Source organism: Podarcis raffonei, chromosome 5 (genome assembly GCF_027172205.1).
Source record: "Podarcis raffonei isolate rPodRaf1 chromosome 5, rPodRaf1.pri, whole genome shotgun sequence".
Lineage (NCBI taxonomy): Eukaryota > Metazoa > Chordata > Lepidosauria > Squamata > Lacertidae > Podarcis > Podarcis raffonei.
Window position 1 is genome coordinate 96,305,972 of NC_070606.1, and position 26,565 is coordinate 96,332,536.

The 26,565-nt window shown below is 48.0% G+C and overlaps 2 protein-coding genes across 7 annotated transcripts in view; both read right to left on the reverse strand.

The window, feature by feature from the left end:
* Positions 1 to 2,030: 2,030 nt before the first annotated feature.
* Positions 2,031 to 20,154, reverse strand: LOC128414852 (matrix metalloproteinase-23-like). Of its 5 annotated transcripts, XM_053390753.1 has the most exons (9): positions 18,432 to 20,154; positions 17,730 to 17,847; positions 15,476 to 15,612; positions 10,068 to 10,235; positions 9,249 to 9,413; positions 7,043 to 7,156; positions 6,740 to 6,872; positions 3,381 to 3,618; positions 2,031 to 2,170 (listed from the first exon to the last, which is right to left on the reverse strand). In XM_053390753.1, the coding sequence occupies exons 1-8, from the start codon at positions 19,138 to 19,140 to the stop codon at positions 3,402 to 3,404; spliced, it is 1,761 nt and encodes a 586-aa protein (XP_053246728.1). In that variant the 5' UTR covers positions 19,141 to 20,154; the 3' UTR covers positions 2,031 to 2,170; positions 3,381 to 3,401. The 5 variants fall into 5 exon arrangements, with proteins under 5 accessions (XP_053246728.1, XP_053246727.1, XP_053246731.1 ...); XM_053390752.1 differs by lacking the exon at positions 2,031 to 2,170 and having other exon boundaries at positions 2,572 to 3,618; XM_053390756.1 differs by lacking the exon at positions 2,031 to 2,170 and having other exon boundaries at positions 2,572 to 3,618; positions 17,730 to 17,857; positions 18,432 to 18,517.
* A 4,726-nt stretch (positions 20,155 to 24,880) lies between these two features.
* Positions 24,881 to 26,565, reverse strand: part of AP2M1 (adaptor related protein complex 2 subunit mu 1) — a 28,330-nt gene continuing 26,645 nt past the window's right edge. For both annotated transcript variants that reach the window (XM_053390769.1, XM_053390770.1), the window contains exon 11: positions 24,881 to 26,021. In XM_053390769.1, coding sequence (XP_053246744.1) covers positions 25,887 to 26,021 — 135 coding nt within the window. In that variant the 3' untranslated portion in view covers positions 24,881 to 25,886. The remainder of the gene's footprint in view (positions 26,022 to 26,565) is intronic.

A 26,565-nucleotide genomic window follows, 5' to 3' on the forward strand; every position in this document is an offset into this window, starting at 1 on the left:
AATTCTTTGCAAAATGTGCTTTCTGATATTTGTTATATTATTTATCTTACCTGTTAGTTTGTGGTACTTATTTTTTCATAATAAAATTAATAATAAAGTAAAAATAAATTACCATATTCTAAAGAGACTCAAAAGACTATCACAGGATGGAAGCAAGCTAGATACCTTTGCACTGAGCTCTTTTTAGCACGGTGATTACTTGAGAAGTTTCCGTTTGCTTCAGATTACAATTGCATCATACAAAGGCTGCTATGTTTCGCATTCCAGTAAGTATTGTTTTCAATATAACTTCATCATACCTTGAAGCAATTTAATCTGTCAGGTGCTGCATCGTGAATGATCTCTAGGAAACATTAGTCAAGCAACAACATGAGGCAAATGCCATAACCTCTGCTTATAGAAAGAAGAATATATTTCCATATTCTTCACACACACTATCAGATGAGTTTGTGTAATGAGTAGGATATATCACTATTTATCTTTATAGCATTGTATGCTGAAAGAATTTTTTAAAAAGAAATAATGGGAGGAGATGTTTTAAAATTAAAAAAGAAGATAAAATGTGGGTGGGAAATTCCCTCCGTCATTCTAGAAAATGTTGAGATTATTGTTATCATTATATTTATTTATATACCATTTCCTGGGCCCCCCCATACGGATTCAATGAAGCTTGCTGATAAACTAGAAACAGCTAAAACACAGGGGGAAATCAATCATTAAAAAACAGTTGGACATTAACAGAAGTGTGTGTATGTGCTTTATTAAAACATTACAATAGAAACATCACCACATCAGCCAATTCCTTAAAAAACAGTCCCCAGGTCCTGTAAGAACAAATAAGTCTTCATCTGCCAGCTGAAAAAGCCAGTGTAATTTCTCTAGGAACTGAGAAGCTACCCAAAGCCTATAAATTCCTATGCAAAATGGGGACCTGAGCTGCCTACCTGTTTCTCAAGGACTGGAGGTAAATGATGATTGTCCTCAGCAATACAGGTGTGAGGCAGCCCAGTTCCAGAAGGTGCCATGGACCAGCCCATAGAGAAAGGAAGATTGGCAGTGTTCACGGGAGAATTCCATAGGGCAAAAGCCGGAGCTTTGGCATGCAGAAGGCCCCGATTCCTGGCATGGGGGGGGGGGGAATGGGGTTGGCATTTACAGCCAGTGGCGTAGCGTGGGTTGTCAGCACCCGGGGCAAGGCAAGTAATTTGCGCCCCCTAACCCGTGGATTTTAGCACTCGAGTGCGAGCGCGCCCCCCCCAGATGTTGCGGCCGGTGCGGCCGGCCCCCCCGCACCCCCACGCTACGCCACTGGGGCTGGGGGCGAGTGAAGGAGCCAAGGAACCCCCCCCCAAAGGCTCAGCAGGAATTTATTAAATTTATTATTTGCGGAGCCCCTGCGGGCCGAGGCAGCCGAAGCCTCCTCCCCTCGGGCGCCTCCCCGCCCCCTCCTCTCCTTGGGCTGTAGGTGAAGCCCGCGCTCCGAGGCCTCCAGATCCGGGCTTGGCGAGCGCCTCTCCTCCTCCCGGCCGGGTCCGGGGGCTTCCAGCCACGCTCCGTCCTCGCCCCCCCCTCGCGGCTGAGACTTGCGCTGAGAGCCGGAGCCAGCGGCGCCCCCTTCCGCCGGGAGACCCTCGCCCGCCCGCCGGCTTCGTCTCAGAGGGTTTTGGGGAGGGCAGGGCGCGTCGAGGCCCCTCGGAGCTCTCCTCCCTTCCAGTCGGCAGAAGCAGCCGCCGCCTGTGGCTGGGCCGAGGGGATGGTGGCGGCGGGGTGCGGAGGCTGCCCGTGCCCGGCCAGGCGTCGGTGGCGGCGGCGGCGCTGCTGCAGCGGCTGCTCCTCCTGCGAGCAGTGAGTGGAGCGCAGCCGCAGCAGCGGCGGGGGGGGGCGCGCTAGGGCGCAAGGCTGGCGGTGGCGGCGGGGAGCCCGGCGGAGGAAGGAACTTGTCCCTTCCCTCTGGACTCGCGCCCCCCCCAGATGTTGCGCCCGGTGCGGCCGGCACCCCTGGCACCCCCCACGCTACGCCACTGTTTACAGCCCAACTCTCCATCAAGGGAATCAGTGCCCCCCAAGTATGTCAGAGAAACATGAGTGGAGGCAGGAACCAGTAAATATTTAAAAAGGAAGATCTTTAATTTTCTGTTGCAACAGAGTCACCTTGCAAGGATGTGAGGACCTGAACAAAGGAGAGTAATAACTTTTAAAGGCTTTAGATATTGTCCAGCACCTTAGCTAAAGGCCACCCAAAAGCATCATACAAGCATCACAGAAAAAGGCAGTCAACAACAGAAATTTGAGAGTGTAGCTTGTCTCCTGTCTGTCAAGATAATATTTGCTGATTGTCTTTCCTTGCTAGTCTGGTCCATTCCTTTGAAATGGTAAATACCTATTTATAGACAGAAGATGCTCTTTCAGTCGGTCTGCTTTGGCTTTAACAAATAGTTGCCAGACCTGTTTCGCAGAGGTTTATCTATTAACAGGATTTAAAGGATTCGTGAGTGAAACAACTATTGGGAAAGGTTTTCCAAAATGAGCCTAGATGGCTTTAGGATTGCTCTGTGTACTCAAATGAAGTAATTTTTCTTGGGGATAGCACACACATGGAGAACAAGTGGCCTTCCATATGTTGTTGGACTCCCAATTCCCATCCTCCCTGACCATTAGGCAAGCTGGTTGGGGAAGATGGGAATTGGAGCCCAACAGCATCAGGCAGACCACAAGCTCCCCACCTCTGCTGCAGGTCTTGGAATAATGTTGGCTTCAACAGGTTTTTCTTTAAGTGGCAAGAGTTGTGAGACTCAGTACAGTCATACCTCAGGTTGAAGTCGCTTCAGGTTAAGCCTTTTCAGCTTGCGCTCCATGGCGACCCAGATGTAACAGAGCACGTTACTTCCGGGTTTCGCCACTCACGCAGACGCTCAAAATGATGTCACGCACATGCGTGGAAGCAGCGAATCATGACCCGTGCATGCGCAGATGCGCAGACGCAGGTTGCGTTCACTTCAGGATGCGAACGGGGCTCCGGAATGGATCCTGTTCGCATCCAGAGGTACCACTGTAGTAGAGAATCTGCTCTGCATGCAGAAGGCCCCAGGTTCAGTATTGAGGTGACTCTAACCCTGTCCCCAAATTAGTGGGGCAACACACATTCAACTTATTGCCTCTGGGTGTGATTAGGTGAAAACCCAGTGGGTTCAGAAGACTAATAACACATCATCCAGGTTCTGTACCAAAATCTGGACATGTTACTCCCCACAGGACCTCCCGAATCAAGATATCTGGCAACAGAGCAGGTGAGTCCAGACCAGAGCCTGCAGTGGCTGACTGACTGATGGCATGCCAGGTCCATGTGGGTAGTGCCAAGCCAGCTAGGGCTATAAACACACCTCACACAATGCTGCTCCTGTTCATGCTCTCCCCTGGGCGCCCATCATGGGAGGCAAAGGACTTCTGGGCTTGAGCTTTATCTGCCAGGAATTAACCCGGAGAGTCCTGCTGCCGTGGCGGATCAAACAGGCATACCTCCCTTCGCTGAACTCAGTGGCGACGACTCGCAGATCCTGGCTGGGCAGCAATTCGAAGCCTGGCAGCGAGTGAGATAGAGGCTCCCCATCTTTATACCAGCTGGAAGCGGGAAAAGGCAGGAGTCAGAGGGAGGAGACTAGCTCAGCCCCACAATTCACATCCTCACCAAAACCACATCTGTTATGTACTGAGTTGAACAGGATCCAAAATGCAGCAGTCTGATTGGTCCTAGAACAATAGGATCCAGAATGCAGCAGTCTGATTGGTCCTAGAACAATAAGATCCAGAATGCAGCAGTCTGATTGGTCCGCAGGAGTCACCCAATCCAGCTCCAGGTGGAAGTGAATCTGCAACCTGATTGGCCTACAGGAGAATCCTGGAATTAGCCAATCACGTGGGGCCCATTGTGTAAATAATGTATATAAAGCAGACGTTTTGGGGGAACTTCCATTCCTCGCTGAATAAATGAGCTGAAAAAAGAGCATGAAATCCACACTCGACTCCGAGTATATTTCAACATCCATCTGCTCCTCTGCATTTCACATGCTAGGATGGCAAACTTCCCTACTTCAGGCTAGGGAAATGTGGGATTACCCTCCCATATATATTCTGTCACCTAACATTAGGATGTTTCATTAGGGACTTATCCACATGTGGTAACGTTGAGGTCGGGTGCTCACTGCAGTAACTGGTAATTGCGAGTTAAATATTGTCTCCATTTCTTGCGGGTTGGAGCAAACACTCCACCCTTTAGCTTGTGGCTACTCTCGTTTTCCTACATTGCTGTGTATTCATCTATGAGCAGACTAACAGCCTCCTGCTCTGGACCTACAAGGTGAGTAATCTTGCCTTATATTAACCAATAACTTATTAAACAATAAGACCTTAACACTTGCCATAAGTGACAGCAAGCAAAGACCAGTTAGCTTAGTTCATGGGTAGGCAAACGAAGGCCCGGGGGCCAAATCTGGCCCAATCGCCTTCTAAATTCGGCTCGCGGACGGTCTGGGAATCAGTGTGTTTTTACAAGAGTAGAATGTGTGCTTTTATTTCAAACGCATCTCTAGGTTATTTGTGGGGCATAGGAATTCGTTCATTTTTCTTCTCCAAAATATAGTCCAGCCCCCCACAAGGTCTGAGGGACAGTGGACTGGCCCTCTGCTGAAAAAGTTTGCTGATCCCTGGCTTAGTTGGTTAGAGCGTGGTGCTGATAACGCCAAGGTTGCAGATTCAATCTTCGTACAGATTCATGTTCCAGCACTGCAGGGGGTTCGACAAGATGACCCTTGGGGTTCCTTACGACTCTTTGATTCTGTGAATCCCAGCATAAAGTTTGGCAGGGGTGTGAGAGTACCATCAATTTAAATCAGGAGTGGGCAACCCATGACCCAAGAACCACACGTGGCCGTTGACCAAATTCCATGTGGTCCTTGGCCTAATTCCATGCAAGTGGGGGGGAGGGGATGGAAGAGAGGGGGAAGGGGGTGCCCTGGTCACTTCCTGTCTGGGCTCCTGCACTTTGGGGTTCAGTCCTGGCCACCGCCAGAATGTAGCCCCAGGGGAATGCCGCCCTGGGAACAAAGTGTTATAGGAAAAAACTGCTCCTTTTCCCTTATGGGGTATCCAAGAGCCCATATAGAGTCCTTAAGTGGGTTCCCCATTGGTGGGAGAAAATAACAGAGGCCAACCAGAGAATTTTGAGAAGCAAAACGGCTAGTAAGCCTGTTATTAAACTGTTGCAACAGGGTCTCCGCTCAACACACACAGGAGGGAGGAGGGAACCCTGAACACTGGTGCGCAAGCCCTTATATAGACTTTTGAAACTGCCCACCCTGTAGCCCAAGACCACCACCCCCCTAAAACATCATACATACATCACAGGAGGCGGCAGTCTACAGCAGAAATCCTGTCTGCCAGGATACCTGATAATGGTCACTGATTGCTTTACCTGGGTAGTCTGGTCATTCTTTTGTGATGGTTAATACTTTTAGTTCCTGAATCCAGGTCACAGGCTCACCCTATTCATACACAAATACGCCCTTAAGACAGGATTTGTAAGCAAAAAGACAAAGGGAAGGCTTTCCCCATTTCCTCCCTCCTTGCAGAGAAATATATTGAGGACACTTTGGGAGTCAAAATGGTTTAAACAAAATAAAAAAAAATCCTTCCAGTAGCACCTTAGAGACCAACTAAGTTTGTTATTGGTATGAGCTTTCATGTGCATGCACACTTCTTCAGATACACAAAAGCTCATACCAATAACAAACTTAGTTGGTCTCTGAGGTGTTACTGGAAGGATTTTTTTTATTTTGTTTCGACTACGGCAGACCAACACAGCTACCTACCTGTAATCAAAATGGTTTGGGAGAGTCAAAATGGCTTCAGGATTGCTCTCCTGTACTATTTCAGACACCGTGGTTTATATACTAACGTATGTGCTTGCCTTGTACATTTATGAACGTTTATTTTATATTTGTGGGACGCGGGTGGCGCTGTGGGTTAAACCACAGAGCCTAGGACTTGCTGATCAGAAGGTCAGTGGTTCGAATCCCTGCGACGGGGTGAGCTCCCGTTGCTTGGTCCCAGCTCCTGCCAACCTAGCAGTTTGAAAGCACGTCAAAGTGCAAGTAGATAAATAGGGACCGCTCCGGCGGGAAGGTAAACGGCGTTTCCGTGTGCTGCTCTGGTTCGCCAGAAGCGGCTTAGTCATGCTGGCCACATGACCCAGAAGCTGTTTGTGGACAAACGCCGGCTCCCTTGGCGAAATGAGCGCGCAACCCCAGAGTCGGCCATGACTGGACCTAATGGTCAGGGGTCCCTTTACCTTTACTATTTTATATTTGGGACCTTAGAACTCTTATAACAAAAGGTTCCCATGCTTGCTTTAAATGTTTTGGAACATATTTTGGACTGTGCGCTCAGCATGCAGTTAAGGGAGATGTCTCTCCTATATCTTGCCTCCAACCCCGCTGCTTACCACCCCAACCTCATGCCCACCATATTGTCCCACTGGCCATAGAGAGAAGTTGGGTTAGGGAGGTGGGCCGGTGGCTGGATTGCTGCAGCCTTTGGGGCAGGGTGGGAGAGAAATCACAGGGTTTCTTACTTCTCCAGAGCTCTAAAAGAAACACGCACCGTGCTCAGGTCAGGAGGCAAATATTATTTACTGCACTGGCCAGTGTTGCACAGTCTACTTGAGAATACACACAGGGGTTCTCACCTGGCTTGCAAGTGCAACCTGGAAGAGTTCAGTCCACAGCGGAAGGTGATGACTTTGCCCTTGGAAATGTATCTGGTGTGAACGTGCGATGGCCGAACAGGCAGGGAGGAGGCGGTGGTGGCTGTGGGGTGCTCTGTAAGAAAGAGACAGAAATGACTGTTGCTATTTTGGGGTGGGATTCAAATTCAGGTTACGTAATTGAAGCTGATTTGGAGCTCTTGTAGAACAAACCGTCACTCCCCCCTTCAAAAAAATCAGAGAGCCCACAGCAGAGCAAGAGTAGCAAGGAGCTCCCAGTCTCACCAAAGCAGGCATTACAGATCCTGGGGCAGTGCTTCTTCATGAAGTCTCGCCGTCGGTGGGTGCAGAAGCCTTTTTTGGCCCACAGCTGGCACTGCCTCTTCTCATCCACACAGCCTGAAAATTGAGGGGGGGGGTCACACATAAAGCAGCTGTGTCTATGCCCTGGTTGAAACAGATCTGGCTTCAGGGAGCAGAGGAGGTTTCAAGTTGCAAGCGTAGAGGAGCTGAATTAAAATATATGAAGCAATTCATTTCTGTCAATTCTGGCTTAAATAGCGATCACAGTTTTCCATCTCCCTACAAATGTTGATTAACTCACGGTTTTTATTTTTGCACACATTTAAGCTTTGATGCTATCCTTACATTTCATTTTCACTTGCCTTCACTGTTTGAGTTGTTTTTCTCTACACCTGTGTGTATATAACACCTGCCAGCTTAAGATAAGAAAATGAACCCTGCTTGATCAGACCAAAGGCCCATCAAGTCCTCCTGCATCCTGTTCTCACAGTGGCCCACCAGATGCCTCAATGCAAAAAACCTGAGCGCAACAACTCCTGACTCGAGATATCCAGCAACTGGTACTCAGAGCCTCTGACAGTGGAGAGAGAATGTAGCCGTCCTGGATTGGATGAAGTGGACTACGGTCTATAAAACCATAATAAACCTGTTTGGCTGTAAGGCGCCACAATATTTTTTGCTACAGCAATCTAGCATGACTGCTCCTCTGTGGTCATCCAACCTCACAAGTGCCGTCTTTTAGCTCTGGCCCAACAGGAGTTGTAGACATACTATTCAAAGCCTTCTTGCAACCTGGTCCAAAACAGGCCATCAACCTGCCCAGACCAGCTGGACAGGCATTGCCCCTTCCTGCCTCAACTGGAGCTGAAAGTCAGGCTCAGATTAAGGGCTGAGAGGGATGAAACAAGTTGTAAAGATACATTGGGCCAGAGATTTTGGGTATAATATACAATATGACGATTGGATGAAATTATCGAATGGAAAGTTAAAATTTACGGCCTGTACTGCGTTGAAGGAAAATATAATGAAAATGGTATACAGATGGTATATAACTCCAGTAAAACTGGCCAAAATGTATAAAACATGTAATAAGTGCTGGAAATGTAAAGAAAAAGAAGGAACATTCTATCATATGTGGTGGGAGTGTAAAAGGGTGAAAGGCTTCTGGGAAATGATATATAATGAACTGAAAAAGATGTTGAAATACACGTTTGTTAAGAAACCGGAGGCCTTCTTACTAGGATTGGTAGGTAATGAAATAAATAAGAAAGATTATAAACTTTTCCAATACGCAGTAACAGCAGCGAGAATACTTCTGGCTCAAAGATGGAAACAGGAAGAAATTCCAACGGTGGAAGAATGGAGAACGAAATTGACTGAATATGCAAAACTAACAGGGAAGATTCGATATCAGAGAGACCAAAAGTTCATCGAGGACTGGGGGAGATTTACAGATTATCTGAAAAGCATATGTGATGAACAGATAACGCTTGTTGGCTTTCAAGAGACTCTGTGAAAAATTAAGAAATATTGTAAAAAAGAGAGTAAGAAGGGAGAGGTGATTTTTAAAGGCAATATTAAGCTTAGCAATGCGTTAATAATATAAATTTAAACGAAAGATTGGCAGAGAAACTGAGGGAAGTCAAAAAATAGACGAATGTGTGACAAAATGTGAATTGATTGTATAAAATTGTTTTGAAAATGAATAAAAATATTATTTAAAAAAAAGAGAGGGATGAAACAAGTTTGCATTTGGGTAGAAATCAAAACTGGAGTTTGGAGGTGGGCTGGGGAAGTTTGCTAAAAGGATTCTGATAGCAGAAACAGCTGCATAAGACTGTGAGCTGAATTGCTGACTCTGTCTCTGGCCTACAGCTGGCTGCTTGTATAGTTTAACAAATCCACTACAGAGCTAATCTAGGAGGGTTATATTATTACCACCAATAACAGCTGTTGTGAATTGTCCCTGTGCTTGTCCTACATATTGTATAGGACACATATTGTGAAACCGGGGGCAGCCCATCCTGTTTCAGCACCTGAGAAAAGGTGAAGCATGAGCAAAGGAGTGACAATCTCCGCACAGTTGCCCCGTAGCAGTGCAGGTGCTCCCAAGCTGAACAGGGAAGTCTACTGGTACCAGATGTTGGAGCTTACTGGTTTGGAACCGCCTGCCAGGTGTGCTCCTCACCGTACAGCCGCTGTATGGCCCAGACGTCGTCCTGGCCAATGCGCCATGTCCTACTGTAGGTGGCGTTCGGGTGCATGAGGGCGCGGGCGTCCCGGGAGTGCCAGAGCCCCAGGGCATGGCCAATCTCGTGAGCTGCTACTTGCACCAGGTCATTCAGCCAGACGCCTGCCAAAGAGAGAAGGAAGAGAAAAAGAAGAAGACCAGAATTCCTCTGCCACCTTTGCCTGGCATCTCCGCAGGCCAGCTCCAAAGAGAAGCCTGTGCAGAAATTTATAGGAACCTCTGGAACAACATCCCACCAGTCTCACTCTCTTCTGAGAGGGATGGAGAACCTCTAGGCTTCCAAATGTGTTTATTGGAAAGCATTGATATACCACTTAATATTTCAAAATAGTGGTGTTGTTAGGCTCCAGCCCTCAACCCTCCCCTCAACAGATTTGCATGGGGGCAGCAGGTGGGCTGCGTATCTGAGTGTATGTGCAAGAGCCAGTGGCCACATTCACCCTGGAGAGTTGACATGGGGTGAATGTGGCCCCTGCTCTGTACAGTAAGTTGCATTCAAGCCACACTAAAGTCAAGTGTTTCTACACACAGAGATTCCCTCCGTTCAGATAAGTCAGAGGCAATATCACAGTTCAGACAGGCAAAGACATTTGAGGCAGTTGCAGAGTTGTGGTCTGCAGAGACGGGGCGTGACCTCCTCTCCAAGGGCCAGCTAGGGAGGCCCGTGGGGCCACATTTGGCTCCCCACCCCATAGCAAAAACAACCCACTCTCTTGCCCTCACCAAAACGTGGAGGCGCTACTTTGTGCACGGTACCTTGCTTCCAGCTGAAGCGGGAGCGTCCCAGAATCCAAAATTCATGATTGTCAAAGTGGATCTCGCCGCGGGGAGGGAGGAAGGCATGGGCCAGCTCCCCATTGAGCCCATCGAAGCAAGGGTGCAGCGGGGAGAACCAGCAGTCGGTGTGGTTGAACGTGTAGAAACCTGCTTGGGAGTAGCCAAGAAGACAGAGGGCTTGGTTATTGCCAGCATTTGCTCCCATAGCGCAGTGCACAAGGTTTCTGTCATTTATCCCAACAATCTGGCAAGGTAAGATAAGGAGGGAGAGAGAGAGAGAGAGAGAGAGAGAGAGAGAGAGAGAGAGAGCCTGGCAGAGGATTTGCCAACCTGGTGTTCTGGACAGCAGCTCTCAGCAGTCCTAGGCCAATCTAATGTTGTTGTTGTTTAGTCGTTTAGTCGTGTCGGACTCTTCGTGACCCCATGGACCAGAGCACGCCAGGCACTCCTGTCTTCCACTGCCTCCCGCAGTTTGATCAGACTCATGTTTGTGGCTTCGAGAACACTATCCAACTATCTCGTCCTCTGTCGTCCCCTTCTCCTTGTGCCCTCCATCTTTCCCAACATCAGGGTCTTTTCCAGGGAGTCTTCTCTTCTCCTGAGGTGGCCAAAGTATTGGAGCCTCAGCTTCAGGATTTGTCCTTCCAGGGAGCACTCAGGGCTGATTTCCTTCAGAATGGAGAGGTTTGATCTTCTTGCAGTCCATGGGACTCTCAAGAGTCTTCTCCAGCACCATAACTGCTTTTTAAGATGTTGTCTAGGTTTGTCATTGCTTTTCTCCCAAGAAGCAGGCGTCTTTTAATTTCATGACTGCTGTCACCATCTACAGTGATCAGGCCAATCTAATACCATCCAGTAAACTGCAGAGGTGAGGACTCGAACCCATAGATTCAAGTTACAAGAAAGGAGATTCCAACTAAACATGAAGTAAGCCAGAAAACAGCTTATCTCCTGAGTTTACGCCAATAAAACTCAGAAACGAGAGGAGTTAGGAGTTCAATGTTGTTTACTGCAAAGCAATAGGTTACAATGGGATAGCTCCGCTAAGGTTGCAGTCCCGCCCAGTGGTTCGGGCAGTGGTATTTATAAAGTTTCAAACAAAGCTTTTCAATTTCCACCAATCATATACATCATTACCTCATTTAAGTTGTTAGACTAATCATATGCATAAGCATTGACTGTTTCTGCTGACTAAGCTCTGCTATGACCCTGCATGAATACATTGTGTCAGTGTGCATGTTGGGAACCTGTGTTACGTGTAGCCATTTGCATCATGTAGCAACTTATGTTCTAGCTTTATGCTGTATCTTCGTGATTTACAAATTAGCTGTATTTTTGCCCCAATTTGTGGGGGGGGGGGGATCAGCAGTTTCTTAAAGTAACAGGCTACCATAACTTCTCTATCAGAAGCGCACTCAAGGGTTTACAGGGGTACACATTAGTGCATTGACTGTGGCCCTTTCGGCCACTGCCACAAACATAGAATTTGTAGAGTTGGAAGGGACCACAAGAGCATCGCAGGAGGGTGGACTACATGATTCTCCCACAGCCTACTGCCAAATCTCTGCTCATCAGCAGGGAGCCCTTGGTGGAAGAGACCAAATTTGCGTGGTCAGTCAGATTTTACTTGGACTTGAGTTAGTTGTGAGTCTGCGATTGGTATGGTGGAATCCAACAGGTGGTGTTCAACTAACTTTTACTCAGAGTAGACCCACTGAAATTAACAACCATGGCTAAGTTTGAGGCATTATTTCCAATGAGTCTATTTGGAGTAAAATGTAGTTGATTACCACCCAAGATCTGAAGAGGACTTGGCCGACTTCTGTAACTTTTTCCTTTTCCTTCATGCCGAAATCTTCCGACATTTGCATTGTAAACTGCATTTGGTGTAGGAAGTCTTCTCTCTGGTCCAGCGAAAGTTCGTTTAACTGTCACTTGGGGCCTTAACTGACCGCTGGTGTGAGAATTCTCATTATGCAAAACAAGGTTTGAAGGGACACGTATTTCGATTGGTGGGTGCAGGTTTGGAATTTTCAGTTAGACAGTGTGATTGGCTGGAGCTGGACTAGAAGGGCCAGAAGAATGGTATCTATTGCCTGGAGATGGGGAGTTAGTTAGCTGGAGTTGTTGATGCTTGCAGAGTCAGCCAGAAGAAAACAGCAGAGAATCAAAGGAAGCAGAGGAAGACCTGATAGGCAGGTGGAGTGCCTTAGTGGCAGAAGACTTAGAATCATAGAATTGTAGAGTGAGACAGGGGTTCTCCAAGGTCCATCTAGTCCAACCCCTTTCAATGCAGGAATCTGTTGCCTAACGTGGGGCTCAAACTCATGAGCCTGAGATTGAGAATCTCGTGTTCCGCCAGATGAGCTATGGAGCTGCGTCACGGGACAGAGGCTGAAGAGACAGTGGGGGAACCCGTCTGCAGCACTCCAGGGGAGGCGTGAGAAGCAGCGTGGGACGTCAGCCCCTGGTGACTGGTAGGAAGAGGACCAGAGGGAAGACTTCCAGGGCAGGGGCAGCAAGGCAAACCTGAGCTTCAGTATAGGTCAGTGAACACTTGGGAAAGGAGCTTTCCAGCTCCATTATCCCGCTGGTGAGGTTTAACCAGGGGGTGGAGATAATAAAGCGGTAATTTGGCTAAAGGGTTTTTAATAAGGGGAATGAACTGCTTCCTTCAAGCTGTCCTGGGACAATAAGTAATTGCCATTTCAAGTGACAGTTACAAGTTGACTCATCCAAAGAGCCAGTGCTATTATAAAGGGACCAGATGAGCTTGGGCACAGAATAATCTTGTAATAAATAAATGCAAGTATTTCATTTATTCAATTTATTTATTCAAATACCTTTGTTAAATATTGTATCTGTACCTGACTGGTTTAATATTACTCCTGTACCTCACAGCTGCCAGGTTACTGGGGGAATAAGTTTGACTGAACGGTGGGGGCAGAACCAGTTTAAGAGAACCGCAGAGGTAGGTGTTAGGTTTTGTTTTTGTGGGGTAAGAGGATGCCCTGCTTCCCTGTTCTGCAGACCAGGAGCCAAGCAAATATGAGACATTCAGAAATCTCCTTTTATTGAAGATTTCTGGACTGAATGTTTGCCCACACAAAAACAATTCCATTCCACCTGGCAAGCTAACTTGTCCGGCAGAAAAGCCATCTCCTTGAGATTATTTTCCATGTGTTGGAACTTTTTCTGGAGGAGCATTCAGTCCTGTGATTCCCCCACCAGCAAACTGAAGTGGTACAGGCCAGAATCAGGTTTCCCTGCCTCACTGAGAACTAAGTCTTAATTTAGGGGTCTCTGGGAGAAATTGTAGAACTGTAGAATCAGAATGCAGGAAGAGAGAGATGAAAGCAACAGAAAGAACAAAAATGGTGCTTTCATTTTAATTAAAGGTCTTATATCCCTTAACACCAGAGCCTTTTCTCCTTTTAGTTTTGAGGCTCTGAAGAAGGGTCTATCAACACATGGGATGTATGTGTGTTGCAAATAAATTTCTCCAGCCTCCCTACTAGTGATTGGCAAAAGTGCAAGAAGCAGAGTCTAAATGAATACAGATGTGGTCTTTATCTTAGAGTAGGGGGTGTTCCAACATGGTGTCCGCAGAGGTCTTTCCTGATGCCCTCAGGGGTCCCCCTCCCCCACTGAAATTAGGGTTATTTTATTTATTACATTTATTTATTAAATTTACACATCACCCTTCATCAACCACCCCTTAGGGCGGCTCACAGAATTGAAAGAAGCATTGTATTGTAGTCAAGAGAATAGGTTCTGAGCCCCTGTCCTATGACCCGGGTGCCTTGATGCAGCAGAAAATATATGAGAAAGGGATTGAATCCCACAATCATAGTTGGGACAAAGATGTACCATCACCAGACTCTAAACCAGGGGTAGCCAACGTTATGTATCAGACTCCCATCCGCTTCAGCCAGCATGGCCAAGTGGCCAATGACCATGGGAATGGTTGCCCACAACATCTGGAAGGCAACATGTTGGTAACCTCTACAAACCATTTCCTTGAACTAAAGCAGGGCTAGGAATCCCCAACTTATGGTATTTTATGTTGGATATTTGTCACTTGCCAATCTCCCTTCAGAAACACAAGACACAAGTCATTCTCCTACAGCCCCTCTGTTTAAGTAACAATCACCCATTTAGACCAACCTTTTCTCTTGTTCTCCCCCACACTCCTGCATCCAGGCGAAATAAATCCCACTCCTGCTGCCTCTCTCCATGTGTCTTCCATTCCCTCTGATGCCTTTTTCATCTCTGCTGAGCTCCTTTGAACTTTCTCCAACTAGCCCAGATGTAATAAATCTGCCAGGGGAAGTCTCTCTTCCGCTCTTTGGGTTACGCCAGAAGCAGTTTGGAAGAGATGTTAAAACAGTAGCAAAAGGGAGGGGAAGGAGGTAAAGAAGCACCAGGGGCGGACTTTGGTCTTTCAAATTTCAGCGGTGCCCTGTGCAAGGTCAAAATTTGGTTGTTGTGTCGTCGTCGTCCCCCCGCCGCCTTCCATTCTGCACACGCCTTGTGTCATAGTTGCAAGACCCTGTGACACTTCCCTCAGCTCTTCGCCCAGGGCAGGGGAACCAGTTGTGCTAAGCTAAATCCACGTCTGGGAGCACAAGGCAGACCAACCCACAGCATCTGGGCACCATCACAGGCACTTTCTAATATTTCCTGGGCGGTCCCAAACTTGAGCGTTTTCACATGTGGAATAAAAATCAAAATGGCACCACTACAGTCACATATGTGATATGCAGAAATAGATCTTGGAGACAAGAAGATCGCAACCCCTTCTAGGATATACCTGCCCTATCAAAGGCAGTAAGGCTCTGAATGCTAGTTGCTGTTGCCCTCAGGTCCTGCCTGGGGGCTTCACATAGGCATCAGCCCAGATAGCTCACTTGGTAAGAGTGTGGTGCCGATAACGCCAAGGTATGGGTATGTCCCATGTATGGGACAGCTGCATATTCCTGCATTACAGGGGGTTGGACTAGATGATCCTCAGGGTCCCCTCCAGCTCTACAGTTCTGTGATTTCTATGATCAATTCAGCCACTGCAAGAGCAGGGATGCTGAACTAGATGGGCCTTTGTCTTGATGCAGCAGCTGGGAGCGCCTGAGGTTCTTACCTGCTCCTCAAAACCGTTTCTGGAAGGAACAGCTTCACTTTCCACTTGGAATATGAAAAGCGACTAGGAAACTGCTCTCTGCAGTGACAGAGGAGCTGGTGGGAAAATGAGTGACAGTAAGGGAATGGGGTGATGGGCAGAATTAGAGGAGTAGCCCCTCCAGACTGGTGTGCAATGGCAGGTGCCTTGGGCAACATATTCCTGACACAGTAATATTGCATTAGGGATGGGTTCATTATTCAGCTCCTACCTATAGTGATGTCTGCCAGCTGGGTAGGGGCCAAGCGCCTGAAGCTGAGGGGAGAAACATCGCTCCACATGCGAAAGGCACTTGCTATGGCTCGCTCGGTGTCCACCTTGTTGAGGGTGCTGGGGAACTGTACAATCCTGCAGTCAGAAAGAGGTAGAGAGAGCAAGACAGGGGGAAAGCATAACCAGGAACATTATGAGCAGCAGAAGACTGGGGTGATTTCAAACTATTGTGCTGGCAGGTACTTCCACCAGGGGGTGCTGTAGGTAGGATACAATCCTCAAATGGTCAGTCTAGCCAGTATTTTTTTGGTGATGCTACTCACCTCTCTTTCTCTCTCTTTTGTGATGGCAACCTCAGCACTTTCATTGAAATACGAATACTTTCACATTACCACCACCCCACGTGCAAAAAAGAGTCTAGCCATACATACCAGTGGCAAAATCCACAGGGAGGGTGCCACTACCATGAAGGCCTTCTGCCTGGTTCCCTGTAACCTCACTTTTCGCAGGGAGGGAACCACCAGAAGGCCCTTGGAGGTGGACCTCAGTGTCTGGGCTGAACAACTGGAGTGGAGATACTCCTTCAGGTATACTGGGCCAAGGCCATTTAGGGCTTTAGGGTCAGCACCAACGCTTTGAATTGTGCTCAGAAACGCACTGGGAGCCATTGAAATCATTTAGGACCAGTGTTATATGGTCCCAGCAGCCACTCCAAGTCACCAGTCTAGCTGCCATGTTCTGGATTAGTTGTAGTTTCCAAGTCACCTTCAAAGCTAGCCCCATGTAGAGCGCATTGCAGTAGTCCAAGCAGGAGATAACCAGAGCATGCACCACTTTGGCAAGACAGTCTGCAGGCAGGTAGGGTCTCAGCCTGTGTACCAGATGGAGCTGGTAGACAGCTATCCTGGACACAGAATTAACCTGCGCCTCCATGGACAGCTGTGAGTCCAAAATGACTCCCAGGCTGCGCACCTGGTCCTTCAGGGACACAGTTACCCCATTCAGGACCAGGGAGTCCCCCACACCTGCCCGCCCCCTGTCCCCCCAAAACAATACTTCTGTCTTGTCAGGATTCAACCTCAATCTGTTAGCTGCCATCCATCCTCCAACCACCTCCAGACACTCACACAGGACCTTCACTGCCCTCACTGGTTCTGATTTAAAAGAGAAGTAAAGCTGGGTATCATCCACATACTGATGAACACCCAGCCCAAACCCCCGATGATCTCTCCCAGCAGCTTCATAGATGTTAAAAAGCATGGGGGAGAGGATGGAGCTCTGAGGCACCCCACAAGTGAGCACCCAGGGGTCTGAACACTCATCCCCCAACACCACTTTTTGGACATGGCCCAGGAGGAAGGAGCAGAATCACTGTATAACAGTGCCCCCAGCTCCCAACTCCTCTGGACGGATGTCATGGTCGATGGTATCAAAGGTCGCTGAGAGATCCAGCAGAACTAGGAAACAGCTTTCACCTTGGTCCCTGGCCCACCAGAGATCATCAAACAGTGCAACCAAGGCAGTTTCAGTCACATGATGAGGCCTGAATCCCGATTGGAAGAGAGCCAAGTGGTCCACATCCTCCAATTGTGTCTGAAGTTGTTGAGCAACCATCCACTCAATCACCTTGCCCAAGACTGGAAGATTTAAGACTGGGCAATAGTTGGCCGTATTGGCCGGCTGCTTCTTTAAGCAGGTCTGGGAAGACTCCCTCACAGAGGGAGGCATTCACCACCCCATGGAGCCCATCGCCCAGCCCTTCCTGGCTCACTTTTTTTTTCGCACTCTGGTACAAAAAAATCCACTTTTTAAAAATTGAATTTTTGCAGTTAGGAAAGTGATGGAGAAATGGAATAAAAGAGGTGAAATAGTTTGATGATAATATGTATAACTGCTGCAAAAGCAAATCACAACAAATGTTCATTGTCATTTAACTTCCTTGAAAACCAATCAGAACAAATGCTTAGTGAACAGCGGACAACATTAAACCTCCATGGAAGCTTTGCACAAGCAAATCAGGATGAATGCTCAAAAAACAGATTGTCTGGAGGACCTCACATGAGGTAACATGCACACCCACCAGGAGGTAGTCCAGTTGTCAAGCAGAGATGGGAAGCATCAAATCTAGTAGTGCAGAGCAACACGACAGCTCCAAAAAAAATATTATAACAATAAGTTGCCCTGTGACACTGTATTTAGTAAGCCTGCAGTAACGAGGCTATTGGTTCCCCACCCCAAATAAACATGCTCACTTGTAGGTCAGATTCACGTGGTCCCATTTGTAGCCTAGAGGGTTGATTGCATAGCGCCTCCTTCTGGTCAAGCCTTTGTCGGGTTGCCAAGTAGCAGAAGCCACAACAGATTGGGCTGCTTCGTCCCCCTGCAAAAAAGCAAGGGCAGGGGAGGCCATTCAGCAAATCTTTTGAGCCATTCCAGCTGAAAGCCCCATGCCACTCCCCTTAACCTCAAGCTATGCAAATGCTAGTCTTCCTGGCTGGCTGCCATGTGGAGAAATTCCTCACCCACCTTTTGGGAGCCTCCAGCAAATTGAGGCTGTCAAGGAAAAGGGGTTTGTGAGAAGCTACCAGGGAGAGGGGGAGGGAGGTGTGCGTGGAAGAAGGAATTCGAAGCTGCAGCCCTGTGCACACTCACCTGGGAGTAAGCCTCATGGAACTCAGTGAGACTTCCTTCTGAGTCGCAGGCATGCCTAGGATTGCCCTGCAAAGGTCTTACCTCTGACCAGTCCCCTTTGCAACCTCTCCTCCCTCCACCATGAACTTGAACAGAACTGGTATTGTTTAATTTGCATCCCCTTTCCAGGGACAATTGTTTCCTCTCTGTAGAAAGCTGCTCCCACCTAACAGCAAAGAGAACCCCCCTCTAAATTCCCCCCTCAACTCCTGTCAACTGCATTCCATCAGCTTCCCTTGCCAGGCACAGCCCCCCCAACTCACCTCTGCCTCCACATCTTGCATAATCCAAGGAGCTGCGGGCAGCAGAACGAATACAACTGCTGCTCCAGCGGCTACCGCTGCTGCCCAGCCCCACTTTGACATTTTGGGGCACCCAGGGGGCCTTGGAGCTGAAGGAAGTCCAGGACTCTGCATGGAGGCCACTCCTGCCAACGTCCTGGGCCTCTAGGATTCGCCCATCGCTGCTGCCTACCCCATGAAGATGTGCAGCCTTGCAAAAAGGAGCCCCGCTGCTGCTGCAAGACGGCCAGCCCCCAGCCTCGCCAGATTGGATCCATCTGTCCAAAATATACAGGAACAAAAGCAGGCGCCTGCTGGAACTTCCAGATGCAGACTCCCATCTCTTCCCTACGATCCAGAGAACCGCCGACATCCCAGTTCCTCGGCACCGCAACCACAAGGCGCAACGAATGTATGAAATTACACAGGAAGTTGCCACCCAGCCCAGGAGTGTTTGCTCAGACTGGTGATGGCTCCCTGTGGCTGCGGGCAGGGAATCTTTGCCAGCCCTCCCTTGAGATGTTGGGGGTTGACCCTGGGGCCTTCTGCATGCCAAGCAGATGCTCAACCAGCAGGCTGGGGCCACCCCACAGTTTGCCACAGCCAGTGTGGTGACAACCACTATGGTATTTGTTCTTTCCTTGATAGATTCAGGCAAATTCAGAGAGGATGAGCGAACCCGCAAAGCCATTTGGAACCTCTGCAGCAGACAAGATGCTTTTGAATACCAGTTGTCAGGAACAAAAGAACAGAAAGCTGTTGGCTGTATTAGCTGAGCTTGCGAGATTCGTCATGTGGCAGGTTGCAGAACTTGACGAACCTTCTGGCGGACCAAGCATAGAACTCTTTATTGCCTCCCTACAGCCTTAAAGCTGCCAGCCTTTCTCATCTGTTGCTGCAATATTTTTGGTGCTGAAACACAGGAAGAGGGATGAAGAGGAGAAGGCTGTACAGTAAGGTCAGAAAGGGGGGCAGGGTTTATTATATTTTGACTATTTTGTTGGAAGCTGCCCAGAGTAGCTGGGGAAACCCAGCCATATGGGCAGGGTATAAATAATAAACTACTACTACTACTACTGGGACGCGGGTGGCGTTGTGGGTTAAACCACAGGACTTGCCAATCAGAAGGTTGGTGGTTCGAATCCCCGTGATGGGGTGAGCTCCTGCTGTTTGGTCCCTGCTCCTGCCCACCTAGCAGTTCGAAAGCACGTCAATTGCAAGTAGATAAATAGGTACCGCTCCAACAGGAAGGTAAACGGCGTTTCTGTGAGCTGCTCTGGTTCGCCAGAAGCGGCTTAGTCATGCTGGCCACATGACCCGGAAGCTGTACGCCGGCTCCCTCGGCCAATAAAGCAAGATGAGCACTGCAATGCCAGAGTCGGTCACGACTGGACCTAATGGTCAGGGGTACCTTTACCTTTACTACTACTACTGGAAAGGAGAAGGTGCAAGAGGGCTGGAACAGGAGCACCGCAAACAAAGGTGTTTGCAAAAAAGCAGAACATGCAGTATGCAAAACTGATGTAGATGTAACTCAGCTTACAGCCTTAATTCTGTTTCACTTCTGAATTGTTTTGGTCACCATCCTTCATGCAAAGAGTACATCTTACCCCACTGTCCCAGGCATGAGAGGCATCTTGTCCTGCAGCCCTGGTGATGCCCTCCTTAATCTTACCTGCTGCTGTTTCTGTCTGAAGGGAAAGGGAGAGTCCACGCATCCGTGTTGCCAGGCCTTCACCACTGGCAGTGCTCCCACTGTCACAAGACTCTCCCTTTCCAGACGTAGGTCGGGGGCTAAACCAAATGCAGTTACTGTTGGAAGACCCAGCAGTAGAAATTCAAGCATGCCAAAGGAAACATTAGAAGGGGAGGTAGAAGCAACTGTTAGCAGTTAGCAAGTATCGACGCTGCCGTGATCAGGACAGAAGGGGGCGCTGTCCTCCAGCAAACCTCAGTGGCATGGAAGGAAAGGATTGTAGAGCTTAGTGTTAAGCTTGCAGAAGATCTCAATTGCATTGCAAGGCACCTCTAGGCAGGACTGGCAAGATTCCCGTCAGTGTAGACGACACTTGACAGATGGATGAATTCCCTGGTACAATACAGGACAGCGTCCCATGTTCACATTTTTGGCCTGTGCAAGCACTTGCCACATGCAGACGTCCTCGGGGCCTCTGTGTGGGCTGCAGTTCCAAGCAGAGTACCCAACCAGCAGCTTTTGGAGAGAGTAGCATATTCTTGGTGCAGCCCCTCTTGCTCAGCAAAGGCCGGCCGTTTCCTACTCTGAATTTGCACACTGCCTCTTACTGTCCCAGAACAGCTGCCCAGGCCAGAATCAACACTACAGACAAGCGAAGACTTGTGCTGCTTTGGCCTGCATGCAAAACTCTGGTTGAAATCTGCATTGAGATGGGGAGGGCATTATTTGCTATTTTTTCAAGCTCCTCTCGTTTCCTGCACTGTTTTAACCCCACCTCCTCTTCTTCCAGGCTCCTCTGTGACTGAGAACTCATCATGGTGGAGTTAGGACCAGACCTAAAATATAGGAGCCATGGAGGAGCTGTGATAAATTGACATGTTTTGTTTTGTTTGTTTTTGAAGGAAGGAAGGAAGGAAGGAAGGAAGGAAGGAAGGAAGGAAGGAGGAGAGTTCCATCTCCATCTGGTTCACCAGCCCTGCCAAATTTAAAGTTCCAAGTTTGCAAAAGTGCCTAAAGGTTGTTCCCCCACTCTTGAGTAGCAGGAGATCTTGCTAGTGATACTGATGCTGAGCCATGGCAGGACCTTCCCAAAAGCTCAACAACTTGTGTGTCTGTATTTTCACTTCTTGAAATAATGGGAACCCTACATTAACTTTCTGGTGCTGAATATTAAAAACAGGTTTTTGATGGATGAAATTAGCCTGTTACTAGTTTGGCACTTAAGAAAGTTACTAAGGGTTCACTGTAAGCAGGGGACCGAGTCTGAAGTGGTTAGTTGTACTTGTTCAACTTCTTTCTGATGCTAACAGCTAATCAACATGGAAACGTAAATAAAGCCACTTGAGCCTGGAAGTGAGATTGCCAGAGTTTGTTGGTGAGGAAGTCATTGGATTCTATGTTTATTTAATTTATATATCCTGCCTTTCCTGGAAGGAACTCAAGCCAGAGTACATCAATATACTCTATACCCTACCCTTTTATACTTACGGTCACTAGATTGGGCTAGTTACTCTTAGTCTAACTTAGCCTATGTCAGCCTGTGAGCTTCATGGAAATGTGGAGTTGAATTTGGGTCTCCCGGCATAAGGCTCTATAATAACCACTGTGAGCCTGATCTCTTGTTCTTCCATTGCTGTCTGGCAGGAAATTTGGAAAAATAACCAGCTCCATCTGCCCCAAGGTGTCTAGCACCTTCCCACTTCCCCACCAAAGGTATCCACTGTGACACAGGCTCTGAATGACACCGGACTCCTTTTGACCACTCAAACCAGTGTGCGAAAAAAAGCCCTTTAAATCTGAGTTGTTGCCTTATTCCCTACTCCTCACATCAGGGTCTGCTGATTCCCTCCCTACTACTGGGGTTCATCATCTGCCCTCAACCATCAGAACATGCCCATCTACATTATAATGCTTGTGAATAGTCTGAGAAGCCAGTTTTTATTAGGACACGATAGGTAGCTTTCAGCCACAACACTCCTTAAAAAAAACAAAAAAACCTGCCTTCTTCCCTTCCTTCTATTATTCTTAAAACTTCTTGTACTTTGGCTACTGGGGTCTGCAGTGTGTGTTTGCCAAAATCTGGGAATCTAGTGATCTCCCATATGTCTAAGCCACTTGGGTTCATATAGGAGCATAAGATTGCAGGTGTAAAAAATCAGTAAATGCTCTGATCTCTGGGAAAGACAGGGTGCGGTAGGCTGGTTCTGTGCATAGCGAGAGGGATTTGGCTGGGAAACGCAGGGTGCATTGTCTCAGGATTTTAGTATTTCCTAGGGCTCCCCTGTATTCCTTCCTATCTGGGTGGGCTAGGAGTTGAGAGGGAAGTAGAGGCAGCTATTACTAGGTGAAAAAGACACAACTGGCCTACGCTCTGAGGCAGCTGTGCAACGAAAGATAAGCAGGCTCTAGTCTACTGAGCTTTCCCCTTCCAGCATGACCACTGCAATCCGCAAGCTGTCTGGCCATTCATCGGGCAGCTCTGACAACTAGCCAAAGGCAGCTATATCTTGTAGCCTGCTAGGCAATTTGACAGGGTAAGCCAGGGTAAGCCTGGCTGCAAAATCAAGTGGCTTATGACACACACACACAACACCCCCCCCCCATAAACAGGCTGGTGCATTCAGTGAGATGAATCACAATTTTTCTGTCCACTCTAGCTGGCCCTGACCTGATACCCTGGATATTTATTCCCGTTGTCATCTGCCAATCACCTATGTCATATACCTTTCAGGCTAGATTTTCCATGAGAGACTAAGAGAAGCATGTGCAACCACCCACTGCTCAAAGAGTGCTGGCAGGTTTCAGAGAGAATAAATCCCCCTGGTGGTGAAGTTCCTTCACAGCAGCAAGATAACATTTTCAATTGGAGCCTTCTATGATGCTGCAGAATCCAGAATCCATTCACGACAGCAACATAAGGAACACCTCCACGCCACAGCCTAATAGGCAGAGTGATAGCATCCACTTTCTGGCTTGCCTGGAAAAGCAGGGGAGGTGGACTGGCTCAGTGAACTGCCACTAAACCCAAAAATACTAATAGGAAGGTTGAGCTGGTAAAGCACTAAAGCAGCTGCATCAGAGCCCAAAGGGCACCAGGTTGGAGGAGACTGCCCTATAGCAAAGTTATATGAAGAGAACAACCCTTTTCCAAGTGCAAAGTGAGCTTTGACTAAAAATCCTCTTCAAGGTTTCGTTTTTTGTAGGGTCCAGGACTGCGATGCGGCACAGTAGAATTCACTCTGGCCATCTCCAGGCCATCTCCCTGCTGGCTGCCTGGTTTTTATAGGCAGTTTCTACTGTCTCAACAGTTAATGACCAATTTCCATAGTGAAGCAAAAACTAACATTTGAGCATAAGTTAATGCTTCCAAGGCTGATCCTCTCCGAAAAACCTCAACATGCGCTGGATATGACTCCCGTCAGTGTGAAAATAACTGAAACACTTTACTCAAAAGACCTCTTCTCCACCTCGACCAATCACTTGTTATGACACAGCCCTGAAGGGAGGGATAGGCTGCAGTGTGACGTTCATGCTGTTCTTATGAGCTACAATAAAGCCCAACAGGTCTGGCTGGTGTGGTGATCACACAGGGCCCCCGGACGTTTCACGGTCTATTGACCCTGTGCCACCACTGCGGTTGCTTTCTTTGCTGCCACCACCCCGTATTTCACGGGGACACACGGAGTCCAGACAGTTGTTAACATAAACAATCAAGTTTATTTTTAAGTGCAGGAATAAGCGTATGGTTTCGGTTTATTTTTCTCTTGTCAGTTTCTTAAATCTTAGCTCCTACAACTTCAAACTGAATTATTCCCAACTATCTATCTAACTCCCTAACAAATCCTCTCACTCTCTCACAATACAACTCAACCAACCCACTGCGTATTCCACCCTCTTCCTTCTCCAACACTCAAGCCTCAACTCCCAACTGACAAATCTCAACTCCCAACTCTCAACTGTCAACCCCCAGACCTCAACTGACTTTTCAAAACCTCCCATTCTATCATTTACTCCCCCCTTACATTCTCACTGGCCAATCACAGCACACCCATTTTAACCCTTTCCTTGACACTTCCTAGGGGCAAACGCCACAGCTGGTTCCCTAACGGAACTGAGAGTGCATGGCAGAACACTTCCCAGAAACCAGCACCAGGCAAGAACTCCACAGCAGTCATGTGGGGATTGTTTAGCAGAGAAACCTCAGTACTTTAACACAATGACCTTTGTAGATGTGAGTTGTGTATCAGTAACAGAAATGTGCTTTTGTGGCAGTTCTGTGGCGGCGAGGAGGTGGTGGTCCCGAATGCCAATGCTGTCAAGGCTTTGCTCTCCCCTCAATTGTAGGCAATGACTGCAAGGCTGAAAAATACAGCTTGATTGCTGGCACTATAGGACAGAGCTTTCCAAACTGTGTGTCACGACACATTAGTGTGTCAGCTGCAGTGTGTAGGTGTGTCGCGCTAACGCTCTCCATGCTCCTCCTAGGGCTGGAAAGGGATTAGTTTAACCTCTTGCTTGCTAGTAAAACTGAATTACTGTGTCGTGAAATGATACATGTCTAAAAAGTGTGTCACTAACATGAGAAGTTTGGAAAGCTCTGCAGAAGGCCAACAACTGGCGAATGCACAGGGATGCAGCTTTGGTCCCTTCCCAGTTTTTAGAGCACAGGGGAGCCACAGTCCAGGGATGGGTCCAACCCTTGACTCCCCTAATAAGAGCACCACTTACAAACAAGCTGGTTCTACATACTTTTATTGGGTTTAGAACTGGACAAATCACAAGTGTACAAAATGGTAGACCACACTATCAGAAGCAGAGGACTGTGGGTTGCAGCAGCATTTCTATTGACCCAAAAGCATTTTGGGAAATGAAAGCATAAACTGATTGGGCAAAAAGAAAAAAGGGCAGGGGCAAGGGAGAGAGAAGAGAATGGAGGCAAGGAATTACGTAACTGGCCAGTTCCAAATTAAGAGGACAAAACCTGTAGATTTAGAAAGACAAGCTGACCTGTCCTCATGTGCCTGCTGGGTTTACTTTTTGGAGGAGGGTGTAGTTCTGATTAGGGGTGGAGAAGGGGAAGGTGCTGGCTTTGCCAGCCATTAACAGGGTCCCCAAGGCTTTGAAATGTTGTGCTATGCCCACCCACCCCAGCCCAACAAGGAGCAGATGCCAACCCTCTGCCTTTTTGGTCACAAACCTTCTCAGAGCAGGGCCCCATATCAAGGACTCTACACAACAAAGAGGGAGGGGAAGTGTGAGCCCCACTCTGGCTGCACAGCAACAATCACAACAGCAATAGCAAGCACAGGAGCCAGAATCAACTCAAGGTTTGCCCAGCCTATGGTTTTCAGGCCTATTCTACAAGTACATATGCACAAGAACTTCCAAAAATACTAGGATATGATGCAAGTAGTGACACCAACAGAAGAGGAGGGCTTTATCACATGGTGGTGGATGTTCCCTAGAATGACCACAAGGGGTGGTGGTTAGACTGGCCCTTTTATACCCTGGGACAGAAGCAAGAGGTAAGCTGTGGCGGGGGGCTCTCTAGCCGCCCAACGCCAGCTGCAAACTCCAACAGTGACTGAAGCCAGAGCAGGCACCAGTGTTCTTTTTTCCAGAGAAGCTGCAGGAGTCTAGCTTCCAGCCTCTGTACGGAGGAGGGGCCAGAGAAATGCTCTTCAATTGTACTTTGAGACCAAGGGAGGCTGGGGAAGAGGGAGCCAGCTGGCTGCTGAGGGCTAGCATCTTGTCTCGTAGATTCCACTCCTGCCAATGTACCTCACCCATTTGATCACATCGTGATCACTGTAGTTCAGCTTTGGCTCAAAAACTTTCAGGTAGCGCACCTTCAGCCCGGATGGTGCAAATGGGACCTGTGCAAAAGGAGAGCAAGGATGGAGAACAGAAATTAGTCTACAGCCTGGATGCCGTGGGTAAAAGCTGCCCATCCCAACATACAGCACTGAAGAAACTGCTCATAGCAGGAGTCTTTTTTAGTTCTCTACCACCTCAGCAGTTCTGAAGATCTCCTTAAGTCAAAAGCTAAACTGCTGGCTACTCTTTAATAATTCCAGTAAGAAATCTGCAGCCGTTGCCCAGAAGCACACAACTGGGAGACAGATTTAAATGCACAAGTGGCTTGCAGGATCCTGTTCATTCCCCAGCAGGGACTTACATAAGTAGCTAATGATTAGCTGAACCACCACCTTGAACTGTGATAGGAATGTGCAAATTTTGCTTTCAGTACAACTTAAGATCTTCCTCAACCTCCCACTTCTGTCCCACGTTCCAGAGTTACCCTGTAGTGTCCTTGTGGAATGCCAGTTAAGCAAACTACCTTGCCAATTACCGTGGCTTTTGGAAGCTAATGACTCTCTCATTCCAGCTTTTCAACTCTTAGGAAGACAGTTCAGTTTG